The 26,330-nt window shown below is 42.1% G+C and overlaps 4 protein-coding genes across 4 annotated transcripts; 2 read left to right on the forward strand and 2 right to left on the reverse strand.

Moving 5' to 3' along the window:
• Positions 1–518: 518 nt before the first annotated feature.
• Positions 519–2,749, forward strand: LOC125980670 (uncharacterized). The gene has a single exon (XM_049740078.2). It carries the CDS (start codon positions 755–757, stop codon positions 2,306–2,308), a length of 1,554 nt encoding a protein of 517 aa, XP_049596035.1. The 5' UTR covers positions 519–754; the 3' UTR covers positions 2,309–2,749.
• Positions 2,750–2,792: 43 nt separating this feature from the next.
• On the reverse strand, positions 2,793–16,724 carry LOC125980669 (serine/threonine-protein kinase PAK 6). Its single transcript, XM_049740077.1, has 9 exons — positions 16,295–16,724; positions 9,649–9,897; positions 7,573–8,217; positions 6,598–7,128; positions 5,929–6,062; positions 5,188–5,314; positions 4,987–5,112; positions 4,766–4,900; positions 2,793–4,081 (listed from the first exon to the last, which is right to left on the reverse strand). Exons 2-9 carry the CDS (start codon positions 9,850–9,852, stop codon positions 3,914–3,916), a joined length of 2,070 nt encoding a protein of 689 aa, XP_049596034.1. The 5' UTR covers positions 9,853–9,897; positions 16,295–16,724; the 3' UTR covers positions 2,793–3,913.
• A 2,087-nt stretch (positions 16,725–18,811) lies between these two features.
• On the reverse strand, positions 18,812–22,096 carry bub1bb (BUB1 mitotic checkpoint serine/threonine kinase Bb). The gene is made up of 9 exons (XM_049740079.1): positions 21,869–22,096; positions 21,296–21,450; positions 21,146–21,205; positions 20,924–21,068; positions 20,659–20,855; positions 20,336–20,496; positions 20,034–20,233; positions 19,858–19,955; positions 18,812–19,427 (listed from the first exon to the last, which is right to left on the reverse strand). The coding sequence occupies exons 1-9, from the start codon at positions 22,094–22,096 to the stop codon at positions 19,175–19,177; spliced, it is 1,497 nt and encodes a 498-aa protein (XP_049596036.1). The 3' UTR covers positions 18,812–19,174.
• Positions 22,034–26,322, forward strand: zfyve19 (zinc finger, FYVE domain containing 19). Its single transcript, XM_049740080.2, has 11 exons — positions 22,034–22,180; positions 22,854–22,975; positions 23,054–23,107; positions 23,176–23,336; positions 23,423–23,565; positions 23,862–23,970; positions 24,144–24,359; positions 24,493–24,569; positions 24,749–24,880; positions 24,962–25,149; positions 25,303–26,322. Exons 1-11 carry the CDS (start codon positions 22,115–22,117, stop codon positions 25,373–25,375), a joined length of 1,341 nt encoding a protein of 446 aa, XP_049596037.1. The 5' UTR covers positions 22,034–22,114; the 3' UTR covers positions 25,376–26,322.
• Positions 26,323–26,330: the final 8 nt, after the last annotated feature.

Here is a 26,330-nt window from a genome sequence, read left to right on the forward strand (position 1 = left end):
TTAGATGAGAGGGGCTAACAAGTCTGCCTTTGCACATTATTTATTTATTTATTTAACTTTTATAGATGTATCATTATTAAAGTTCTTATTAAAATTCCCCTTTTAATAATAACTTTAATGATAATACATCTATAAAAGTTCAATTTGGTTTGCATTTTATTTAAAACTTCCATTTTGTTAACTGTTAATATAATCTGACAGTAATAAATAACAATCCCATTGGGACTTTATATCATTGGCTTTGAATTGTACATCTCTAAAAGCACTGACGGATAAGCACATTCAAAAAGCAAGTACGAAAGAAAAAACAATACTTTTGCTTTCCATTTAGAAGCACTCTTAAATTTTGACTTATTGACTTTTCCCTCCAGTTTGTCGAAAAATACCTAAAAGATTCTCTGAATGTGTTATCAAGTTCTTTTCCATTATAGAAAAATGGAAATGAATTTTTTAACCTCGTATTAAAAACACAATCCGTTTTTTGTCCTTGAGTTATTCTCCTTTTCAAACAGCACCTATTTTTCTCCAGGCAGAGAGGGTTGTGGCTGAATGGATGCTGCCACTGCATAATGGTCCTCAGACATTTGTTTCCTTGGCAACGTTGGGAGAGCATGTGTGGAGAGGGAGGTATAAAAACCGACAGCCCTTCTCCGAGTCTTAGCACTCTCCCTGTCCAAGGGGAGATTCGGAGAACTTGTACACTCTCCCAGTTGGCGATCTTTCCGCTCGCCCGTGAGGACTTAGGTATTGCAGAATGATGCGACCCAAAGATTTACGCCAAGGCTCTGGCACCAAGACCTTCCTTGATGCCATGCACGGTGGCAAAGTTCACCTTGCGCGTTTCATTTTGGATGCCCTGGACGGACGGATCATCAACTCCAAGACCGAAAACAGCCGCACTCCGCTAATTTACGCCGTATGTCTACAAGAAGCCGGAACCAGAGCCAAGTTCGCCCGACTCCTACTGGAAAAAGGGGCTGATGTCAACTGCCAGGATGAAGAAGGTCGAACGGCTCTGAGTCATGCCTGTGAGTTGGGTCACCTAGACGTGGTCAAGATTCTTGTTCAGTTCAATGCCGATCCAGATATCTCTGACGTGTGGGGTAACAGTGCGATAATGTATGCTGCCTTTTCTGGGCACAGCCCGGTGCTTGAGTTTCTCGTCCGGGCTTTCAAAAGACTTGGACTGAAAATGGACAGAATGAATAACGCCGGACATACAGCCATCGAAGTGGCTGACTTCTTTGGACACAATCACTGTGTGCAGATTTTAAACTTTCAGTGCAGACGGAGTGTGGTCGCAGATGATCCGCTTGATCTGGGAAATGTTGGCGATGGTGAGCTACCCAACAGACTCCCCAGGCATGTCTTGGAAAAGTTCTCCAAACAGGTCAACAGTAAAGATGAGCAATTACCAGGGCTACTACAGAAGCAGACGAAGATCGGGGACAACAGCGGATTGTGGAACCGCTTTACATGTCCCAAGAACCAGAGTCATGAACAGAACCATCGCCACAAGTGTTCCCTGCCATCTCAGAAAAGCCAAACCGATGGAGATCAGAATCTTTCCTTCACGGCCAAACAACTCCAAAACTCCCACATTCCCGATCTAAGGCGGACGAGAACGCTCAACTCGCCAGGTAAAGCTAACCCAAAAGAAGTCAAAGAAGCAACTAGTGCCCAAGAGAAAGCACCGCAACGATTCCCTCCCTGCGGGAAAGCAAAGTCCTTCAACCTGGACCTTCTGAGCATCAGAAAACAGTCCTACCAGGGAGACATGCACGACTTGAGCCTGTCAGCTAACAAATTCAAAAGAGCCTCCCTGCAGGATGACCGATGTCTCCTGGACAAGATGGAATCTCAGGGAAACTCGCGGTTGCTGGCAAGCAATGCAGAAAAAACAGTTCCAAAAGCTCCTTTGAGCATCAAGTGTCAGATGGCGAAAGCCTTCGAGGAGAAGTCAAAGACAGATGAGCTGCAGAAGAAGACAAGTTTCTCACACAGTGGCAAACACAACAAAATAATGTTCAGCCGGGCAGGGACGGAGGCGGGGAAGATGCCCGGTCGCGGCCCGGGGTTCATGGGCCTCGGAACGAGACTGTTCCGTCGATTCACCGCACCTGAGTTCATGAGGATGGTCACAGACTGTTCTTCGGGCTCGTCCAACAGCAGAGGACGGATGTCACGCTCCGAGACCTTCCCTCTCTCTCACACGCACCAGCAGGTCAACAGTCAGCCCAGCGTGGATAGCATCAGCGGAGTCAAATGCGAGTTTGAAAACTCCTCGTCTCAGTCGGCGCTCGATTAGGAGGACAGGAAGGAGTGACACTTTTACGCCGCTTGCTTGCTGATAATAAGAACACGTTTTGTTTTTTGGGGGCTTTCCAGTGTTCCTGATTGAAACCTGCTCTAGACTGCAAGATTTGATTTTTCTTATAGGTGCAATCACTGGCTACTTTATTAGATTTAAAAAAATGTGCGCTTTGATTGTCATTATCAGGGAATTATATTTTTGCTTGTATTATTATGCTTATTGGGAAGTTATCATAGAAATCCTTCTAGGTACATTTAGAGCAGTGCGCTTCGATGAATTTTCACTGAAGATGATGATTGTTTATAGTGTAAAAATAAAAGTATTTGATATTGCTTCTGCATTTATAAGAACTCTCTGATTTTTTTTTTTTGCCAAATTGTATTCAGTGACTGTGCTGTATGATTCACGCTGAATAAACACCAGCCCTTTCAACCACCTCGTCTTACTGTGTGCGTGAGTGAGCGATGAATCACGGATCTTCCATATGCGTCATTTATTTGGTTTGTACAAAAACGAAAATCAAGTGTCATTCTCTTTTTCATCAATGATCGGCACACATAGAAATACAGGAGTCAAAGACGAGTGTATGTGCAAAGTGTGTCTCAGCAGGTGGGCGTCTCGCAGCATCACATGCCAAGCGTGTGTGTGCTTCTACTAGAAAAATCAAACATCTTGAGGATCAAAACACAAGTTAGATTTCAACTGTTTCCCTAAAAAAAAGTCTGTAACGGTACAAATGGGCTTATTTGTTCACTGAGATGCCCTCACCCGTACATCCATGTGCTCGCAAACACACATGCACACACCGATAGCTACACGCTCGCATTTCTGTAAAGAAACGTGAATGACTTTAATATATTTTGCAGTCGTAAGGACCTACCGGAATTTTATGACTATTATCTGCTTATATTGAGGTCCATATGTAGCAATGGAAACCTAACTTCATATCATACAAACAACCCACAAAACACCTGTTGGAAATTAAGAACACGTGTGGAAAAGAGGAGATTTTCCAGTGAGCCCACAATAGCAGCATGGCTTTCATCTAACCACTTGTTATGCTAATAACGGAGGATGCTCTTTCACGTTCTCGTTTGGTTCATATTCAAGCATTCACTTCAGGCCAGGTGCGCCTCCATTTGGCCATGCAAAGAGTCTCTTGTCACTGTCAGCTGAGATTCGAATCACGACAGTTTGACTGTGCAGAGGTAAACCAGTTGAACAACCGCTCCTATTTTATCCCAAGTGATGGCCGCTATAAAAATAGAGTTTATCTTTTGCAGTAGTGTATGACATATTGTTCTGATATGAGCACCATCTTGCATGTGTCGAAGCCCACAGACTATCACAAGAAATCAATCAGTGTTTTTGACTGAGTTGAGTGATTGCATGCTGCCTTGAATTCACTCCTAAAGTGCTTCTCACATGCCCCAAAAGACCATGCGGTGTCTTTCGACCCAACTTCGACCTTGTCGCTCACGTGACGACATTGGGCTGCGTCGATGTATCCCGTTGGTGCGTGAGGAATCGAAGAAACTACGCTTGATCATCACGGTTGGACTTTTACGTGGGGATTGGGAAACCCGGAACGCCTCGGGGTCAGCAGCGGGACATGCGCTTGCGGTACTGTTCCACTAGGGGGACCAGGCACTGAGGTGAGCCGCTCTGCAGCAGGAAAGGGTGCTCCAGCAGGTCAGTGGCACTGGCCCGCTCGAGGGGGTCCCGAGTCAGCATACGGTCCAGAAAGTCCTTAAGAACTGGGGACACCTGAGGAGGAGGAGCAGATTGTTTAGAGCTGCTTTTCTCGGAATGTTCTCAAATATGAAAATGTAAACATTTCCAGAGTTATAAAGAAACAAACAGTGATATTTATGTTTCCTGATTATTGTGAATTAATTATCATGCTCACTATCTTCACATGAATGAATATCTCATTATTAACCGGGAAGTCAACTCAAAAATGTTCTTTACAATAATACTAATAGTAGTACCGTATTTTCCGGAATATAAGGCGCACCGGACTATAAGGCGCGCCTTCAATGAATGGCCCATTTTAAAACTTTGTCCTTATATAAGGCGCACCGGACAATAAGGCGCACCATTAATGCATCATGTCAGATTTTTAATCCAAATCAAATCATTCTCCATTTTATCTTTTTTATTTCAACTTTAGATGCAACAAATTAATTTATAATCACAAAATAATGATCCATAGTCTTTTTGATTCATGATTCATAGTCTTCAGCGGGCCACTTATGATTGATTTCATGACACAATGCTTCGGGCCAGTTTAAATTTAGGAATTTGGTCCATATATAAGGCACACCGGACTATAAGGCGCACTGTCGGCTTTTGGGAAAATTGTAGGTTTTTAGGTGCGCCTTATAGTCCGGAAAATACGGTAATATAAAATAATACTGTATATTTTCATAGACATGGAATTTTGGATACCTGGCTGACATTTCGCACAGTCGGAGCAGGCTCATCTCTCAGTCTCTTCATAGCTGCCACGGGGGTTTCACTGAAATACGGTGGCTCTCCATCCACCATCTCCACCACCATGACACCCATGGACCACACATCCACCTGGTGCAACACACACATAGTGCACAGATTGTAAATATTGGCCATGCAACATTCTGTCTTTTGGCATGAGTTGCATCCCTCCTCACCTCAGTGCCATATGGCGATTTGGAAATTACTTCTGGAGCCATCCAATAAGGAGTCCCCACTAGAGACTTCCTTTTGGGGATGTCCTTACTGATCTGAGCACAGAAGCCAAAGTCGGAGAGTTTAACCTGAAAGGGAGAGGGGCACAATAAGAACACTTACGAACTAAAAATGGCATATGAGACAACAATGTGATGACATACTCTTCCATCTAATGTGAGTAGTATTGAGTCACTCTTGATGTCTCTGTGAATCACTCCCTGCGAGTGGAGGTAGGCCAGGGCTTGCAAAACTGCTTCACACACTGTGGCAATCTGCTCTTCACTCAGCCTACAATGACCATAGCGGACAAAAGTATATCGAGGAGAGAGAGAGAGAGAGAGAGAGAGATGCAGAGTTTAGCATTTCATCATTTGGCAGGCACACAACATCTTTAAGTAGCACCAAATTGACAGCTCAAATTATGAAGCACCATGAATTCAAGAAAATGACAGTGAGCAATGGGATCATTCAACTGCTGCACTTAAAGAAAGTGACAGCACATGTTCATTCAAATTCTCTAGTGAGTGAAATTAAATTGATGAGAAGACAAACTGCTGTATTACTCCTGCATGCAACATTACAAAAAAAAATGGAGCAACACATATTGTGTATAGTGTTACACGATAACATCGTAAAACAAATTAAATAGAATGAAGTTGTCATCTTGTCTCGTAATCAATATAACGTGTCACTTTCAGGATGTCCACATCCGGTTTATGACTTGTTTCCATGCAAGCTTGGGCTGTACAAGGAGTCTTGAAAGACAACCTTTGTGTGTCTTTGTGCAGCCAGAAGCAATGCACAAAATCAAATTGACACTACACTGCCTCTTTGTGGTAGAAGTGTGTACTTAAAATATTCTGGAAGGCCGTGAAAGGGTTTTGCTGAGAATGAAATCCTACCTGGTTTCAGACACAATGTTGGTAAGTGCTCCACCTTGCAGATACTCCATGATCACCCACAGTTCTTCCTCCACAAGTGCAGATTTATACATCTCCACAACATTTCTGTGCTGATAGTCCCTCATGATCACCACCTACGGAACACAATGGATAACAACGGTTATGCTAGCAAAATTTTCAGTGTCTGTCTGGATTAAAAGCTTATCATATAAAAAATATTTCTCCGCAGAAGTCAGTCCCTGGTGAATTTTTTTAAACTAGGAAATGTTTGATGTGAGTGAAATAGGGCAGCAAGAGCTATACCAGCAGCATGATTCCATTTCAGGATACATTGTTGTTTTTATTATTTTATTTTTAGTTACCTGCCTTTTTTTTTGGTGATTGTCTGGAAGAAAGCTTGCATATTTAATTCACCTACCAAAAGGTGATTGATAGCATATATTTTGTCTTCCAGGCATCCCTCTATTTTGCATATTTCCAAGTTCCCATAAAGCTTTTGGGCAAGGGCACTGGAAAGGACGGAAACTTTGGACTATTACATGGCTCATAAGCAATGGTCCCGCAAAATATATTAGAATAATAAAAGGCCGATGGAGCTCAATGTCATGTGTTTAATGTGGTGCAAAATATCATGCTAAGGCTGCGCTAATCAATGTGATAGTATGGTACCTCGTTGAAGAGCAATTCCCTCCTCTGCTGCCTTCGCAGGTCCATCATCTTCACCGCCACCTGCCGCCCACTGTGCTTCTCTGCGGCAATGCAAACCACTCCAGTTGAACCCTCTCCAATCTTCACAAAGTTTTCCAGGTAAGACCTCGGATCCCCTTTATCCACCACCATCTGCAGGGCGGCTTTAAATTGTTCATGGGTCACCTTCGGTGGGTCTGGCGGAGGTCGAGGCGAAGGGTGAGGGAGTCGGAAGGCGGGTGAGCATGTACCGGGGGGACTGGTGGCGAGAGAGCCTGTAGGGGAGGGTCGAGGTTGTGATGGGCTGTCCTGTCGGGGGTAAGGAGGATTAGGGCAGCCAGAGTGCCTAAGAAAAGGGTCTGGTCCATTGGGCCGTAGTCCCATATTGGGGGACAGTCCTAAAGTATAGCTCGCTGAGGATCGCACGGTCCGCTGAGGTCTGATGCTGCTCACTAGAGGACTGCTGGTGCCGGTGGGCAGGAAGCCAGAGTGGCACCTCACCGCTGAATCTGTCTGCAGAGGAGAAGACAAAGTGAGTGGGTGTCAAGGGTTGAATGGGAATCAGGTCCCTCTGCATCACTCAATAATAAACAATCAAACAACAATGATTGGTTGATGAACAGTAATTGGGGAAATGTTTTTAATATACTAATGCAAATAAAATTGTATCTGATTATTCGATTAATCGATAATTGATAGAATAATCGATCCTGAAAATATTCAATAGTAACTGCCCTAATTCCCAGTCACATTAACACCTATCAAGTCTTTATTAAACCTATCATGGATGTTTCGGAATGTGGGAGGAAGTTGGAGTACCGATGCAGGCACGGGCTAAACATAACCTCTCGACTGTGATGCAGATTTTGGCCATTGTAGGTTCCACTTTAGAATGTTGAGAGCTTTGTGAATCCTATGCAGTATGGTGCAAATACAGTGCTGCAATGTCAGGCTTACTTTCAGGTCATAAGAGGAGAAAGGCCTCCCCGGGCTGTTCTGGGGCTGCATGTACATCGGTACACTGGGCCGGAGATCCGTGGGGACGACGCCCTGATCTTGGTGGTGCTGCTGCAGGCTCATAGCCGGGCTGTAAAAACATGCAACTGGTATTTGATTGGGTGGCATTCCCCTGGGCAGCTGAAAGTCTCTCTTCCATATGACTCTTTCCTGAGGGCTCCCCACGTAAGAGCCATGACTCGCCATTGCAATGTTCTGGTCTTGGCCTGCTTGAGAGGATCCCTCCACTGGGCCACCACCAACCTCATAAGTGGATGTGGCTTTTGGTAAAATCCCATTTGGCTGCAAAGTGACGCTCTTCTTCATTCCTAAGTAGGGAGTGTTGGATTCACTGTGGATGTTTCTCGCTTTGTCCCTCCAATGGCCCGCGTCCTCTTCATCTTCATCATCTTGAATCAGGCCTTCGTATTGGTAAGCGTCCCCCTCGTTCACCTCTCCCAGTCTTCCCAAGGACTGGGCCCTTTTCCTCGCTGAGGGGCTGCTCTTCCGCAAAGAATTGGAGCTGGTCACAGACAGACGGCTCATATCGTTGATCATGGCTGTGATGTAGTCTCCATGACCGATCATGCTCCCACGCACAATGGTCTGAAAAAGAAGAGACATTGAAGTACAGTATGGTCGACAAGTGAATAGAATAACGAGGGTTATATAATCACTGTTAAAGTTAAATTTAGACTCCAGATTGTGTAAAGGACATCATTGTCAAGACTCAAATTAAATCCCCTGGTGGCTTCTTATAAAACACTTAAAAAGATAGTGAGTGTGCAAATGAGGCACGTTAAAATCCACAGTATGGTATTCACTGAACAGAAGGCATGTTGAGGCAAAGAACCCGAGCCTGCCTTGATAGAAATGACACAAGCGTAAAATGTTTTGCCATTGCAACACTAACACGGAGCGTGTGGTGTCTTATTCGTCTGCTTGAGTCGGTTCATGCCAGGCAAAAGCCTCTTTTGTGTCTTGGACCGTGTGCATGTCACGTGGGAGGGAGATAGGATGACAACCTCAAAGGTGAGATAATCACCTTGTCTGTAATAACTTTTTACAAAAGAGATGAAATAGAATACAAGGAAGAAAAGACAGCACAGAGGCAATAATTATGAATCATCAATAGAGATGTTTTCTGGGTTTGGTCATGTGACATTTGTAAGCTGAGCCGTGATTGGTTGTTACATGAGCTCTGAGCACACTTGATGTCATTTTCAGGCAAGTGGCAAATTATTTTTAGATATTAATTGTACATGCAAAATAATGAATTTATCAAATTAATTGCTGGCAAAATATTAACTGAACTCTACTGCTGAAAATTGCTAAATAAGTAATGCATAACTTTATTCATAGTCCACAAACGCTACACAACTTTTTGGGGCTTTAATTGACAATTATTGCTTGTACAGTTTAAAAATAACTTTTTTTTATTTCCATTATGGCAAAATTTGTTTAAAATAGAAACAAATCAAAGGTCCCAGAATGCCGTTACAAACGTTTTATCGCTTTAGATGCGCCACTGTATTTTACAAGTCATTAATGAGCCTTAATGGGAGATGGTAGTTCACATTATGTAAAGTGCCAATTAAAAATAAGGTGCTTTGTGTTTGTCATCCCCTAAATGCTCTGGAATGGAAAGAAGTCGTTTCCAGGTTGGCCTCTTCTTTGCTTTCCTTTTATATGACCTGTTAGGTAACACATCGGCTGTTATCAATTGCTTATATGGAGCAATGAAATTTACTGCCCCTTTAAAGGTTCAACATTTTACAGTAACAGTACACAGCAGGGTCATTAGCCCAACAGACAAGGGAGCAAAAACATCAGTAGGGAAGCAGGACTTGTGTTTTCTCAGCGTTTTCTGAGACAGCTGTAAGTCTCAGTAGGACAGAGCGACACTTGCGCAATATTGATACTAAAAGCAGCAGCGTGACGCACAGGTATCGACTAAATATTTGCATTTGCAACTGAACCAAAGGCGGTGCTTGAATGAGTCATAAATTCAAGATCAGGGTGGAGTGTGCTGTGTACCTTCTTGGGCCTTAGCTCCACTTCTGTAATCCTGGAAGGGTCCACCATGGGCCTGGGTCTGCGCAGGTTCTCGATCAGGCTGTGCCATTGTGTGGGAAGACCGATAAAGCAGCCACGCTTGGCATCAAATGAGGTGTGGACACGGTGTTCAAAGTTCTTGGGGGCAGATATCTCGGGCCTCTTCTTTTTCTTCTTGCGAAACATTCTCACGTCCACAAGGGAGGCAGTGTGCCGGTGTCAACAAAATCCCTGTAGAGACACGTTTTTTTTTCTAAGAATGAATCACTATATATACAGTAAGATCTGCTAGGACAAAAGAAATGTCATTTGATCAAATGTGACGAGAATTTAAATTTTAGCTCAAAGGATTTTCCAACTTTGCAGCAATATTGGAAGCTGTTTTGTTCCGAGAGTGGCTCCAAGGAGAATGGATACATTTGTAAGCAGATGTGTACTGGAGGATGTGTGGTCAATTAAGGCTTATTCATTCTCTGTGCCCTTTTGCTGATGAACGTGTCGCTGGGCTGGCATGCGCCCACGGGCTTTCAGTGCATTAGCACTGAAAGCAAACAACGCACAAGACACACACACACACACATTCTATGGCAGGATATCCTTCATAAACCCGTTGTAACTCTTTAATATTCTGCCCTGATTAATGGCGCATGTGTCCATGCACGACCGTGTGTTTGGTGAGCACGTAACCTTGGGTTTAATGCGTAGTCCCTTTTATTTCATCTCGTAATTATTTCTGTATCGTATCAGGATTAACTATTTCATCTCACAGGAATGGAGAGCGCCCTGTCAAAGGTTAACATGGCGCCCAAGCTCAAGATACAATCTCCCACTTTAGCAGGAGTGGGGGTTGAGGAAATGAGTTTTGTTGTCATCCACTGCTCGGCAGGCAATCACGTTGGCCGCCTCGCCTCTCTCCACCTCTGCCCTCGGACCAGCATGCCTTTAATCGGCATCAACGGCGCCTGTTCAACGCTGCTCGGCCTGCCCTGCCCATCTCGACATGACGCGCTGGTCATATCAGCTCAGTTCTGCTTATGGGAAAAAAAAGGGCGGATTATAGAAGGATGGGAAGGGAGGGGGATGCTCAGCGTGAAGGAAAGTGTCACCCTCCAAGGATAATTCAATCATGAGGCTAATATGCTAAGTGAGGCGTAAGTGCAACTATACGGTTGCTTGCTCTTCCGATATGTACACAATGTAGTGAGGGCTTCAAATCTGCCTGAAAGGTACATTATCGTGCCACCTCGATGGGAAATGGCATTGGTGAGCGTGTCTGACTCACCTAAACACTATCAGAAGCAATGACCTACATTTCCAGCCTAAATTCTAATAATATTTGTTCAGTTCAGTTTATTCTGTTCATTTCATTGCAATGAAGTGCCAGGTATGTTGAGGATAAACATACTGGTAATTACTGAACACAAAATACATGAAGTTTGTTATTTAGAAGTCCACTATACCGTTATGTGCAGTTATATTGCAATTTTGTGTAGTAGTTTTTGTAATTGTGATGAAGAGGTGGATTCAGGCTCAGGTGCTCCACTGATAAAGAATTCCAACAAAACCTCTTTAAGGTCACTGCTTAAACTCACGTTTGCTTTAAAAAAAAAAAAAAATTAAATGTGGAAATGGAAATTATGCAGAGAGAAAAAAATACATTCTTGTGTCATACTAAAAAATATATATATAATAAAAATAATAAAAAAAATAATCATTAAATTAAATCAGCTCCTATGCACATTTATAGGTCGGTTAACATTCTTTTCTGTCATTATGCGGCGCTTCTTGATGTTTTTTTAAATGTTAGAATGCAAAGAAAGATGCAGCAAAACACAAGACGTGATCTCCCTTACAGTCGTGCATGCATCGTCCCCCTAATCTGCAGTTCAACATGCAGATGTTGACACTGCCTGAGCCAATATTTACAGATAATGCCCATGTATCCTTTTACAAGCAGATCGATCAATATTTACTCATGGGTGAAATGCAAACTGTTACAATCCCACTATGTCAGCAGCAATAGCCGGATGATAGCAACACAAATAGGACAACTGCATTGTCGAGTACTTTAGCGCTTCACTTAAAAAGTATACAACACGACCTTATATTCATTATTCATTCTGGACCACACTTTCCCCTCTATAGGGATTATAAACAAACCACTTTCATATTCCAAGAAAGTAGAAACACATACTATTTTCTTGATTTATGCCCATCTAGGAAAATTATTTTCAAAATTGTTGCCATTTATGGATTTAAAAGCTTCAATCTCATATGACTAAGCTAACATTGACGCGATTGACCGTGCCAAGCTTAAAGAGTCTTAACCACAACACACTACTTATTTTGTGTAATAGATATCCTCAAGCTGTGCAAAATTATGTTACCCAGTCACATAGTCACCCTAAATACTATTGGGACTTGACCTTATGCCTCAGTGGCTTATCTTGAATCTATCAAAATGCTGAGGCAAAAACTCAGACAGCTACTGCCTGGGAGGATGAGGTCATGCTGGAATTGTGCTTCATTGGGTATTTCCATCGGTGCAGCCGCAGAAGAATAACATGTGTGGTTAAGGGGGGGGTATGTGAAGTCTGACTGGAAGACAAGAAATTGAGAATGAATGAAGCATGCAAAATGTTTGCCACATAAGTGAGCAAATAAAGTAGAAATGAAGGTCCATTCATCAGCTGGATGCTCCCTACATTAGGCAGTCAAATAGAAAAACGCAGGCAGGCAATCCATACGCTTGGAGAGGGCCTGTTTTTCGTTCTGTCATGTTCAAATCACCCCAAGCATGAGTTGGACGAATGGGGGGGTAGATAAGAGAGGTATTGGATTTCCACGATGGTAGCGCTCAGAGCTGTGGTGAACGATTTTTCCCCCGCTGTACTATTTGCCCTGATTTCTATTTCTCGTTTTTTTTTCCTTGTAGATGTGCTTGCATAAATGTGCAGGTGATGGTGGAGCGGGATTAGTGTGGTCCTTCACTGATCTAATTTCAGACTCTCTGAAGCAGCAGTGTTTATTTTGTGCGTGATTCTTGTCAACTAGTGAGGTGAGGGTGGGAACTGGCGGAGATGAGGTAATCCTCTTTTCCGTGCCTGTCGATGCACGTGCGACCCAAAGATAATCCAACTATAATGAATTACAAAATGTCGTCGTTTGGAAAGCATTACGGTCTTATTTGTTTTTTGGTTTGTTTGTTTTTGGGACTATGTAATGCAGTGGCAAGAGCTTCAAGATTGCTCTTCTGTCAACGTCATTATGATGACCGTTTTGCCCTTTGAATATAATGAGACTCTCCCTCGTGAGGGACATGCAGAGGGTGGATGTTTATGAAAAGAGGCATTGGTTGGTCATCACCACCTTGTGATTTGTAAAAGCCTAAAGGCACTGACAAAAAACCAAATCACGTGTCTAAGAGCCACGCAAATACTGGACGTGACCAGACAGTCCAATATTTATTACTGAAGTTGACGCCTGCTGTTCTATCTTTGAAGTCACCTCTGGAGACATGGAGGGATTGTCAATAGAAAACACCGAGTGATGTAATATGCCGCGTTCAATGACACGGAATAACGCATGCATATTTCATACGTCATGCACAACAAAGTGCTTCAAATCTGAGGAATCTTTGGGACTGGCACGCAGCTGCTGCCTCGGAGAAGTCACTGCATTGTGCAAGTGCAGGCCCTGCAGTGTTTTACTAAAGCAGGTCACTCAAAACTTTGGACTCGCATGAAATTTGGGAGTAAAAAGTAGTTCATGTGCAGATTTAAGTTTGTATTTCACTCCATGCCCATTCCATGATTAATCAGTACCTGCAAAATAACTCAATTCTAAGACAAGGACGTGATATTGAGCACACTCAAGGGCATGTGATGAGACATTTATGGACTACCTTCAATATCCAAAGTACAGAGTTGCTGCTCAGAAAGAATGCAAACGGTTCTCATAAATAGTCAAGACAGATAAAGTCAATTTTAGCCATCTTGACTATTTACATTTCAGTCCCCAGATGAAACTCCCTGAGCTCATTCATGCTGACATCTATTTGAGTGTTTCTTCATCTTTTCCAAATGTCATATTAGTCATAGCAGTGCATCATGACTCTGAACTCATGGCGCATTGGTGTTGGACTAAAAGTTCAAAGATGAAAACCGTAAGACGTGACATATGCGTATATTACTTTAATGCCAGTGGGGAGTAAACATATTTTGACCGTCAATAACCTATTTGCAGAACATTAATGCGAAGCATTGAAATGCATTGAAGACATAATGATGAAATCACAAAAATTACAAATATATTTTTTAACGTACGCAGGCCAAATGCTAAAAAAAATGCTTTTTTTTTTTTTTTTTTACTTGACCATGCGCAAGTCCCCATGGCATGATGGGAAAAATGCTATCTTTGTAGAATTTAGCATACAAGTATGTACTTGCAAGTACGTTCGAACGTACTCATTTAAATGTACTCACAAGTACGTTCATACCTATTTACCAATCAAAAATATTTTGAATCTACTGCACATTGACTGCTCTACTTTTCTGCAGAAATACATACAGTGTCAGGAAGTACAAAATCTACCAATCAGTGTGTCTTTGAGATTTTGGTGCATGTCTATGGGGACAAAAAGAGGCTTGTTCAAATTCCAAATGTGTTTGATGGGTTCAAGGTCAATCCATTCAAGTTCTTCCACAGCAAATCCATCTACAATAACTACTACGTCACAGACTTTTACTTTGGGATGCAGTCACGCTAGAACAAAAAAAAGTAGAATCCCCAAACTGTTCTCATAAATTCGTAAGCATACACCAAAATAGAGGATGAGAAGAATTGGGATTTAAATATAAAAGCTTGTCCTGACTTTGAAATGCACCTCTTGTGTAAGTGTTGAGAGGATGTAAAAACAACAAGAGTAGCAATATCAAAAAAGGGAAGGAAAGAAAGAAGAATCTGAACACTCAGATGTAGTGACAGCTGAAGGAGGAGAAGGATGAGCAAGCACAGAGGAGGGATGGAGGGAGCTAACGGAGGAGAAGAATTAAACATGTTGAAAGAATGGAGCAGTCTGCAGCTTTACAAATCACCCACGTCGTGCTTTTCTGTCTCATTCAATGACACGATGTAGCCCACAATGTGCGTGAGACGTAACCTCTTTTTTCCGTCATTTTGAGCACTTTCTACTCGCGAGTAAACAAGCCTTTATTGAGAAGGGAATCTGAGGACAATTGCATCAAGGGGTTTCATGCATCATTCTGTCAGTGGACATATCGCCCCCGATTTTGTTTGTTGACAAAATAGACAAGTTTGTTCTGCCCTGCAGGGAGAAACGTGGATATTAGTGTGTGTCGAATCTGCTCTATTCGTTCTGATAAACAGTGATGATGTAATGGCAGCATTGTCCGAGTCTTGAGGTGGTTGTAAGATGCAATATGGACAAACACCTTTGAGTGAAGCAGTATGGTGGCCTCAATGGGTCATTGGGGTGGACTGATGGCTCAAAAAAGTCCACCAATAAGTGTGACTGTGCATGCACAATAAAAAAAAAAAAAAGTGTTTATCCAGTTTGCACAGTGCAGATCACATCTCATAAAAGATCCACTTTGCTTTCAGATGCATATTGAGCAATTTGACGCAGCCAAATGGTAGCAGTGCCGAGCGGCTCTCTCTCGAGTCTAATTTATTGATGCAGCAGGCTGCATATGCTTATGAAAGCTTTGATTTATATTTCTCAGCCTGGGCCCATGAGATACAACACAGGTTCAAGCTCTTTTACAGTATCAGTGAGCAGCAACTTCACCATAACCCAACACGGGCACCTTTCAACCCAGTCAGGAGACTCATGGCGCTGTCCTAATTTGGACGGGCTGTTTTAATCCTTGAGTGCTGCCGGTTACGTTAAGCTGCTAATGCACACGTTTCCCTCCGAGGGCTGACGAATGATATGACAATAACGCCAGCGTTGGTGAGAGCAAGCGTGGCACACAATAACACCAACTCGTATGTTGTGTCATCCTGCATATGTGAAGCCTCGGGTACTTCTTAGCACTTGACCTAAACCCCATCCAAATTTTGAAGAGATGAACACAGATTTTGAGTAAGGTCCTTCCATTGACTTGGTGAAAAATCCACCTACAGAGAAGTCCATCTACGATTAACTATAAATTTCCTTCCATTTTTAGTTCTTGTAGCTGCTTCAATGAATACCTTCACCTAAAATAGTGTCATCATGGACTGATCCAAAACTAGCCTTTGCTCACCATCACTACTACATAATGGGACCATACACACAATATTACTCCATAGTGATCCATATTAGAAGGCACGACTCTGGAGAATGTGGAACCATTTTTGACAATAGAGATGATACAACGAGGGAGTGATATCTTCCAGGAGGAGTGAAGATGCAGCCCATCATAGATGAGAATCATCTCGCTCTTTTTCCCATCAACACATCCTGGCTGCTCTGCATTCTCACAGCCTCCTCCTCCCACCAACGGCACACATCAACATTCATCAATGCTATTAAGCTTCTTTTTCTAATTCAACCCATTATCAAGAAAGGGAACGGGAGGAATAAATCTTTGTTAGCAAGGAACAAAAAAAAAAACCTTCTTACCTTGCTGTCCAGTGACGAGGAGAGCCACTCTCCTCCAGGAAGGGTTGAAAGCAAGAGTGAGCACATACACTGCTCGTGACACCACTCATGCGCGCACACACATGCACCCACACGAGGACATGAGAGGACTGGCTCTCAAGCCAGCCAGCACTGCAGGCTGCCGCTTGCCTGGGAAAGCCTGATGCGTTTCTCCCTCCAGGCACAAGCGCACACTGCCATCTCAAAGGCTCTTTGTCGGGACTGATTCATCCCCGGCTGAGTGCTGCTGCAGGTCTGTGCGCCGGATCCGGCTCCCGGGTACAAGGAGAGACTGAAAAACGGAGGACAAAAGCCATGTAGAGGACAGGTAGCATCCACTGGGAGAGAATACCTCGGCCCCATCCAGGTCCTTCCATCCCCACCCCCCTCTACTTCTCCAACTCACGCTCTCTCTCTCACGCCCTCCCTCCCTCTCCCTTTTTATCACCTCCCTTCTCTGCCTCCTCCCACCCCGTCATTGGGCTGTCTTTGTAAAAGAATTGATGGCGTGTGTCTACGCGCATGGAACGCATTTTGTCTGGTATCCGGTGACTGTAAGGAGAGAAGACCTCCTGTACACCTGGTCGGGATACCTTTCATCCCTCTCCCCCACCCATGTTGTCTCCTTTACACGTCATCTGGGTGACATGAGAACATGAGGGTGATGCCTTCACCTACTGTGCTGCTGTTCAGTCAAATGCATTATCCATGGAATGACAGGGTCAAGGATGGCAGATGGCAGGAGAGGTATAAAAAAAAAGGGAGGGGTGGGTGGTGTGTAATATTTCTGCAGAAGGTACAATTCTCACCCTTGCAACCTTTTTTATGGGATTCTAAAGAGGTCTTCCAAAGACCCGTCATCATTACTTAAGCGAAACATTCACTTCTCTTTCCACCACAATTATTTTCTGAATAATTTATGCAGACGCTAAGACGAGGCACAAAGCAGGAAAACGTATTAGGGTCAAGTCACACGCAGACAAGGCAAGCAGGATTTGGGGCATACATGTAAAAGATGACGATTGGATATGCTTGCACAGGCTATCCCGAAGAGGCTGAAATGATGATGTTCCTCTTGACACATCAAATAAATCCAAGCCAAAGAGGAGGAGCAATATGCATAATAATGATTATATTTGACATTCCAATTCACTCTTTTGCTGAAGCTGTCAGGATTACAGAATGGGTCAGAAAGTTCAACATACACAGATGAAATAGATATTTACAAGAAGGAGTACATTAAGAAATGTATATATCAAGAGTTGACACATTAAATTTACCTTTTGCTGTTATGTTGTGGAGGTCGGATGTTGTTTGTCATCATAAAAATATAAATGTTAATACTGAGCCAAAGCTCAAGCTAAACAATTGAAGAAATATTACGTAATCAGGATTAGATTAAATTTAACCGATGGGGCAGCGTGGCACAATGGTAAGATTGATAATAGATATGAATAAACGAATACATTTGAAATTGTGAGTTACCTCTACCAAGGAAAAAGTTATTTTCTATTATGACTCATTTTGACTCATTTTCCTGGCAGGAAACGACACCCAACCCAAAAAAATGACACTAATAACATATTGTGAGAATCTCTGAGGCAAACCGACTGAGTATAGCTTCTTTCTGTGCTTTTATGAAATATGTATACGTGTGACTTCTAAATGTGAAAGTGAAGGGTGGGGGGCTGGGTTAAAAGCATGTGGCCTATACAACATGAATGTGCTTGTTTTTCAAAGTAGGAAGCCAAGAGAAAAAAAAAAGCTGCATGCTCTGTCTGCACAAATGTGGCCTACTTCTACCATTTTGCCACCCTGCAGTAGAAGAAGTCACTATGGATTTTCTGCTATCAGAGTTGTTGCCTGCCTGCTTGCTTTCTTTCTTTCATGGGATGAGCTTTTAATAAATCCTGTCAAAAAGCGAGCCGTAGATTATAATGTGGTTATGCTGTGTTAGGACCGTGGCAGTGCATCATGTTTCCCATCATTTATCAGTGAATTTCAGCTGCTCTCAAAATTTAAAGTACCTAGACAGTTTGGCAACTCACCAGTTGAGAGGATCTTAGCTGGCAGAGTCATATTTCCTCTATGTGATTAAAGTCACTTTTCTCCAGTATTCCAGAGGAGAGCGGCCTGCCTCATTCACCACAGCGTGTGGCATAGATATTAATGCAGCTTCTGAAAAGTAAATATCTGATTTATGTAGTCCTCTATACATAAGAAAAAAAAAATCTTGTTTTCTGACATGTTAAAGCCCAAGTAGCTAAATCTTAATTCGTGCATTTTCTAAATTATCAATTTGAAATGTTATTTAAAAAAAAACCATGGAAATTAAAATGTTTTTGAAATGCGATTCATCTATTAATTGACAAAATAATCAGCAGACTAATTGCTTATCAAAATTGATAGTTGCAGCCCTAAATGATTTCTTAATATATTCAACTGAATTATAACATTCATTTGGTCATCCCTAATGGTGAATTAATGAGACATAAAACATTTAGAGATGAAGAGTTTTATTGAGGGTGGTCGAGCACCCAACTTTTCATGAATTGGAAATGTTGTGAGACAACATAAAGAACAGAAACTATGACAGAACATTCTGCTATTTGACTAAGAAGTTATAGGAGCAGACCCAAGACACTTTGCCTAACAACATACAATGCAAAAAACAAACGGCCCCGGATAACCAGCAAAAAAAAAAAAAAAAGCTGTAGTTATTGTTGTATAAAAAGTTTTTGGGGAAATTAATGAAAAAATAATCATTTTGTTAAAAAAACACTTTCAAATATTGACATATTCTCTCGCTGCCACAACCAATGCTTTAAAACTGTCAATTTAAAAACATTGTAAAGTGGATTTTTATTGTTCATCAGGGCAGCTGGCCACCTGCGAGTTCTTCTTTTTTAAATACAGCTCGGCATGCAGTTCCTCTAAGCTGAATTCGGTGGTGCCGCTGAAGAGTAGCTCTTTACAGTACATGCTCTTTTCCAGCTCTTTGCTCGATTCCCCTTCTTTCTGCTCCAGCAGCTTTTTCAGAGGAGTCTCGTTGTCTCTGCAGCTCTTGCGTGCTGACAAAATGTTGTTCACTGTGGGTATGATCTTGCACGGCGTCCTGAGCGAGAAGACGCACACCACAGAGAAAAATGAGGAACCTTACATGAATCACATACACAACAAATTATATAGTACATTGTCTATTTGCTTGAAAATGCAATCTTGCTCAACAAGAACTGGTACATGTTTTTGTTATAAATGTATGCATATATAAAATTTACAATTGTGTATTAGGGCATCAAGACAAATGCCAAACATGCCATTCCAAAGTAGGCCAGCACAATGTGGCTCGGATCCATTGACAAGCTTGGCAAGCAAAGTCGGTGAGATTGCAATCTGCAATTTCAACACTAGATGGCACTTCATCGCACACTAATATCATTTATTGAGCAAAAATGTTTTATTCATCTCTGGCAGGGAACCAAATTGACCAAGCTACTGTATATTTTCAATCCATTTCAAATGCGTGTTCAATATTGATGACTCACATTTTTGGGGTCTCTGACTCATCAACAAATGGTTGGAAAGTGGGTCTTGGAGGAGGTGCAGCCATCAATGTGTGTCCAAATTTAGACTTCTGCCGCACCTTGGATGTAGAAAAATGGAGTGAAATGTAGGCAGAAATATATGAAACATATCAAAATGAACTATCATTTAAACCTACCTTCACATTGCACCATTTCTCCACTGCTTTTTCATTTTCCTTTGGCCTTGCAGGAGGAGGAGCCAGCCAAGGCTCGAATTTTGGTTCTGAAGGCGCAGCGCTTGCTTTAGTCTCATCAAAGATGACCAATTTACTGTTGCTGCTGTGACTGCTGCTTTCTTCGATGGGATCGGCACGCAAACTCAGGCCCCTTGAGACACCTACAGAGTACATCGACATATCAACTGTTCTCACAAAAGAATTTCTTGCCCTAAAAGTCTAAGCAGTGTATTTGAGTGAGAGTTCTTGATTTTTGTGCTTACTTTTAATCGCAGCTCCGGTTCTGACAATAGGCACGGCGGCCTTCTTCCCTCGTGTTTTGAGCTCGGCAAGAGAAACTCTCTCGGGTTCTTTGGACTCGTTGTCACTGTCACTATCATCGACTTTTTTCATCGCTTGTCGGGCCGCTCGAGCCTGCAGCATCCTGATAATGCAGAGCATTTGAAGGAGGTGGAAAAATTTTTATGGGGAAAAGGAACACACCTCGCAGACTTGAGATATGCCTGCTCAACTCACTGCACAATAAGCAGCACTTAAAATAGAGAACAATTCTACCCAAAAAAATGGTTCAGTGGTGGACACCTACTTGTGAAACTGCTGTAGCCTGTCAAGAGGCTGGGCAAACATTTTAAGTCCTTCTTGGAAGACCAAGTCAGCTTTAAGGAAGTCGCCACGGTTCTCATGCTCTTCAGCCCAGGCGATATAGAAGGACGCCCGGGTGGTCCCTATTCCCTGGGCTTTCATGTACCTGTAAATGTCCAAGCGCTCCAAGCAGTGCCCCGCCTAACAAACATACCCCCAATATTAGGTTCCAACATCCTGGGAAAAGAAAATATATAATCCCGACTCACATATTTTATCCAGAGGTCAACGTAGCGAGGATCGTTGTGATATTTCTTTTCGTCTGTGTATCTTGTCACGGCTTGCTCTAAGAGCGTGCTCAGGTTGCTCCCTTTTCCTCCCTGAGGAAACATTTGCTCTGACCATCTGATGTACCTGTCCATCACAGAACCACAAGAGCATAATTAAAAGTGCTCACATCGCAAATATACTCAATTAACTTACAAACTTACCGATCCCAAACATCGAGTGGATCGTCTCCATTGTACAGCCGCAATTCCGCCTCGAAAGCCCTATGAAAAAAGAATGCAGTGTACAAATATTGTCATAATTTCACAATTATTATAAAATGCAATGCCATGTTTTAATCAAAGCATTCATACTGTCTCTGTTGGAGGATGGCAGGGCTGGGGCCATCTTTGCTTTGACTGAGTGCCTGGAGCAACGCTGACATGTTTCTCCCACGTCTCAGAGGCTTAATGTTCTCTTTGCAGAGCTCCCAATCCACATCCTCTCCTTCTGCCATTATGAAAATCAGCTGGACAGAGGAAGATGAAAATAAACAAGAAATGCATTTTTTTTAAAGAATCAATTTTATGTTCATCACAACAAATGCATGGTGGCTGTCTTCCAGCATCCTCCATATTTGATGCAAAAAGCTCAACAGGCAAACATTACGTAACTGAGTACCAAATGAAAGATCCAATGCTCGACTAATGATCAACAACACATAAATGTGGTGATTCAGCATTATGAATTAAATTACGATGATACTTTGCAGTATAATCAATTTAAAACTGAAGAACAAATGTGTCATTTGCTCTCGAACGCATAACGTGTAGGCTAGCACGTTAGCAAGATGCAAGAAAATCAATCGACATTAAAGTTTGCATTCAACAATGGTTGCATTTAATCCACCACCCACCACAATTTGTAATAGTTTGGTTACGACTCACAAATTGCCTGATGTGCGTCAAAATGTCTGTTGTTGATAGCAGCGCAGCAGAGAGCTTCGTTACTGCTGTATTTTGAACCAGGAGCGCTGTTTGATTGGACGACGGCTCATTGGAGGAGCCATAAACCGGATATGACGCAGGATAGTACTTCCGGGATTCTTCCTGTTTTGATTGTTCAAGGAAGCTGGACGGCCGGTATTTTCTTACAGTTCGACAACATTCTTTCATTTGTTACTTAAATCTTGAATGCGCATAGAAATGGATAACCGTTGTTATTGTTGTACCACCAAGTTCAGCGTTTTTAAAAAGGAGGTAAGTTGTCTTCAGTATGGGTCAGTATGGCTAAATACCGAACCACATTTCTGTAGGTGAAAGATGTGCTTCTGTGGAGAAAATCCAACAGCTTCGGACCAATGTGCCAAAATGATTTAATTTTTAATTGGTTTGACTCCTAAAAAATTTAAACAACAAAAGGATGACTGTTGCATTGTGCTGTTTGAAATTCGAAAGGATTGTAATATTTTTAGGCGCACAGGTGAAATCAAGGACAAGAACAAACATAAAGCAAATGTATTAAAGCAGTTCATTTGCGGAACATTTATGAAAGACAATTGAAGAGGTGCGAATTAATCTCATGGATTAAAAAAACGTATAAATCGAGTATAAACCTTAGAAATTCTTGAAAAGCTAAAATGTTTTGATATTTACATGAGTATAAATTAAATTATATAAATCAATTAAATTATAAAATTATAATTATAAATTTATTATTATTATTGTATTATAATTAAATTAGAAATATGAAGGGGCATGTCCTTGTTTTTTTTTTTTTTTTGATAAATGTAGCCCATGTGTATTTTGCAAGTCATGCTTTTCCATAAACTATGTATAAAGTTTCTTATTTTGGGACACCTTACTGTATATAAATACGTTTTAATTTTTAACATGATATAAATAATCATTTACTCATCTATTTTGCTCCTAGCTGGGTTGTAAAAACTGTGGCCGGTCCTTCTGCGCCAGCTGCTTGACTTATAATGCTGTAGTGCCACGTTGCGGCAACAGCCAGCAGAAAGTCTGCAAGCAATGTCATGGCAATCTTACAAGGTAGCTCTCGTGAAAATGATGTTAGTGAACAGATCAGCGAGTGACTTCTGATTCTGTACCACTATAATGTGTTTCCAGTGGGAATACTTCAAACGATGCAGGAAGATGGTCTCCACCTGAAAACTACAAAAAGTGAGTTTATCTTCACGTCTGTAATGTTTCTAGCACTTGTGTATTCACAAAACAAAATTGCTCCACAGACGAGTTGCTGCATTTGAAGCCAAACAGCAAGGACAGAAGACACAGCCACATGGAGGCAGTATACCTTCTCTCACAGGTCTTCCCCCTCCTAAAGGTCTAAGTACGGAAGATCAAGCAATTGTTGAAAGGCTTGAAAAGCTGAAAAAAGACACTGCACCAAGTATTATGATTTCTTATTTACAAAAAATAACATTTTACATGACCTTTATTTCATTTATTGATGCTACCATTCTACCTTCTGCACAGAGTCTATCCCTTCTGAAAAAGAGCTTGAGGCTAGGCTCGCTGCCCTTAAAGGTCCCATCAAGCCAGCGCCTTCTTCCCAGGAGATGGAAGACCGGTTAGCAGTTTTAAAGGGCCAAACTCCTCCTTCTCAAGCCCCACCACCTGTGAGCACAATGCAATACAATTTTATTTATATAGCCCATTTCACAACAGATGGAACTGAAACAAAGCCCTACCATTATCGTTAAAAATGCATTTCCAGTAAAGTGCTGGCAAATCCAGTTGCCATTTTTGTTAAGTGGGGTTGTCAACATCTGCTGTAAGCAAGAAAGTAACTTCTAGTCTTAATCACTTTTAAAAATCACATAAGCGGTAAAGTAACTATGTTACTCTTTGAATCAAGTAATCTGTTTAAGTAACTAAGTTGCTCTTTCAAGCTAACTGTGTATGCTCTTTTTAGGTCCACCAGCCTCCAGATAACAGGACTCAGACTGAGCAAGCCAATGATCTTCTTATTCAAATGACAGATGAAGTTGGAATTGACCGTCAATTTGATAATCCTGGATACAGTAAGAAAACGCACTTTTTGAAATAGTTCTAACATGGGGTTCCGACATGAAGCCTTTTTGAGGGAAACTTCACTCTGTATCGCTGCCCTTGTTCCTCGCGGCCACCCTGTGGTCTCGCTGCAAGGCTAGTGGCAATCACAGTTTGATGAACTGAAGGTGAATTGTCTTATCAGGTGACAGTGGAAATATGAATGATCTTAACAAAGGAGAGGACCAGACACTCATCAATATGAATGAGAACCAAGACTCATGGAGGCAGCTTGAGAATGATGCGGCACGATTGGTTGAAGATGCTCAAAAGGAGCTGAAAAAGGATCATCATGAGACAGAACAAATCCTCAATATGGCCAAGAGGCTCGCGCAGCTGAAAGGCCAGGACCCAGACAAAGGTTCGACACAACAGTCAATCACAAAAGTGTTTTATCAATGCAAGAAAGCCACCCACAAACTCCTATTGTGAGTTTAAGGTGCTCTCTACTCAAGATAAGAATACTTTTTATTTTAAAAACATATCATTTTTAGTGAAGATGGAAGATTACAAACATCCTGACAGTGATGAGGAGACAGAGGATGACACTATAAAGAGAGTCTTAAAGCAGGTATGGTTTTGTGTGTGTGTGTGTGTGTGTGTGTGTGTGTGTGTGTGTGTGTGTGTGTGTGTGTGTGTGTGTGCATGTGGATGCCAGTGCCACTCTCATGTAATAAAAATTGATTTTGAAATCACTTTACAGCGGTAACACGCTTACATGCTGCAATTCACGTGTGTCTGTTGTTACAGCTCACGGAAGAAGCTGCACTAGATGAGGCCAGTGGCTACAACATACCTCTGGAACACAGTGGACCGAAAAACACAGAGAAGAAACAGAGTGGACCGAAAAAACCCGAGAAGAAAGAGTCCTCGAAGAAGCCTGTATTAACAATAAAAACAGAGTATTTCAGAGCTGTTAGTGATACTTGTTATAAATGATCATTATTTGGATCTGTTTGGCAGACAAAAGCTCCAGCGACCAAGAGTAGGACTCCACCAGCACCCGTAAGATCAGTGGAAACGCCATCAGACAGTGATGACGATGAACTTCCTGATGACGATGAACTTCCGTGGTGTTGCATCTGCAATCACGATGCCACTTTACGCTGTTACACCTGCGGTGGAGACCTGTACTGTAATCGCTGCTTCAGGTGATTCACAACATTTTCATGGTGGCTTTGCATGTGATCCCGGATGCAGCCCATGACCCAGATAAATCGGGAGGCAATCTGTTGCCATATTACCGAGCAGCATGCGTATGAAGTATTTAGTGATTATCAATCTGCACCCTTGTACACCCGCAGGGAAGGACACAACAAATGGATGGACCATCGCACCACCAATTACACCGCACCAAAAAAGAAAAGGAAGTCCTGATGGCCACACTGTGTAACGATGGCGGCTTTGTCAGTTATGGAGAACTTTATGTGGTTAAGAAAACCTTATTTCAAAATGCAATTTTTGAATCCAGACATGGATATACTTCATTAATGAATTTAATAAATTAAACCATCTATATTAAGACTACTACATTTTAAACAATAATGCAATGTTCTTTATAATTTGTCAAAATAGAAGTAAATCTTGGTCTTGTATGATTGGGGCTAATTCCTAAAAGCAGCAACGCTTGTGCTTTGCATGTTTAGTATTATAAAATGTTGACAACGCACACAAAAAGCAAATTATGAGCTAATTTGGAGCAATTTACAACCTTAGACTGTCAGCACTGTAGTAGCAAAGCTCCATAGAGTCTGTATAAAAGGATTAGGGGGGATTTTGTTCTCCATTGGCAGGCACCTCAGCCACACTTGTAATTATGTTTGGATGTGTGTCGGAACATCACAGCATTGTGTCGCTCCTGCAGGGTGTCTTCTAGAGATGGCGAGATCTAGTTGCAGTCAGTTCATCACGTTGCAGAAATGTGTCAGTCTCACAGAGAGGCCACAAGTGAAGAGTCTGATGGTAGTGGAAAATGGGGGCGATCCAAGCAAATTACCGTAATGGACCCTGATGGAGCCAAAAGACCCCTCGTGTGTGACCGAGAGACCAGCAGAGTGTAGTCTCATCAAGACACATCACTGCCTAGTCGACTGAGGAGGAACCATCATCACGCTCCTCCGGGGGCTCCATTAATCTTTGCATGGAGGTCGTTAATGTGTTTGCCCTTTCTGGTTATGTCGTACACAGACAGGAAATGGCTGCGGATAATGGATGCATACTTAATGGAGCTTCCTGCTGATGATTTTTGCTGTGTTTACTCCTAAACTTGACATCCCCTTAGTTTTCCCGGCTGTACTGAAAAATAAATGGAAATGGTATATTGACTCATGAC

Source organism: Syngnathus scovelli, chromosome 14 (genome assembly GCF_024217435.2).
Source record: "Syngnathus scovelli strain Florida chromosome 14, RoL_Ssco_1.2, whole genome shotgun sequence".
Lineage (NCBI taxonomy): Eukaryota > Metazoa > Chordata > Actinopteri > Syngnathiformes > Syngnathidae > Syngnathus > Syngnathus scovelli.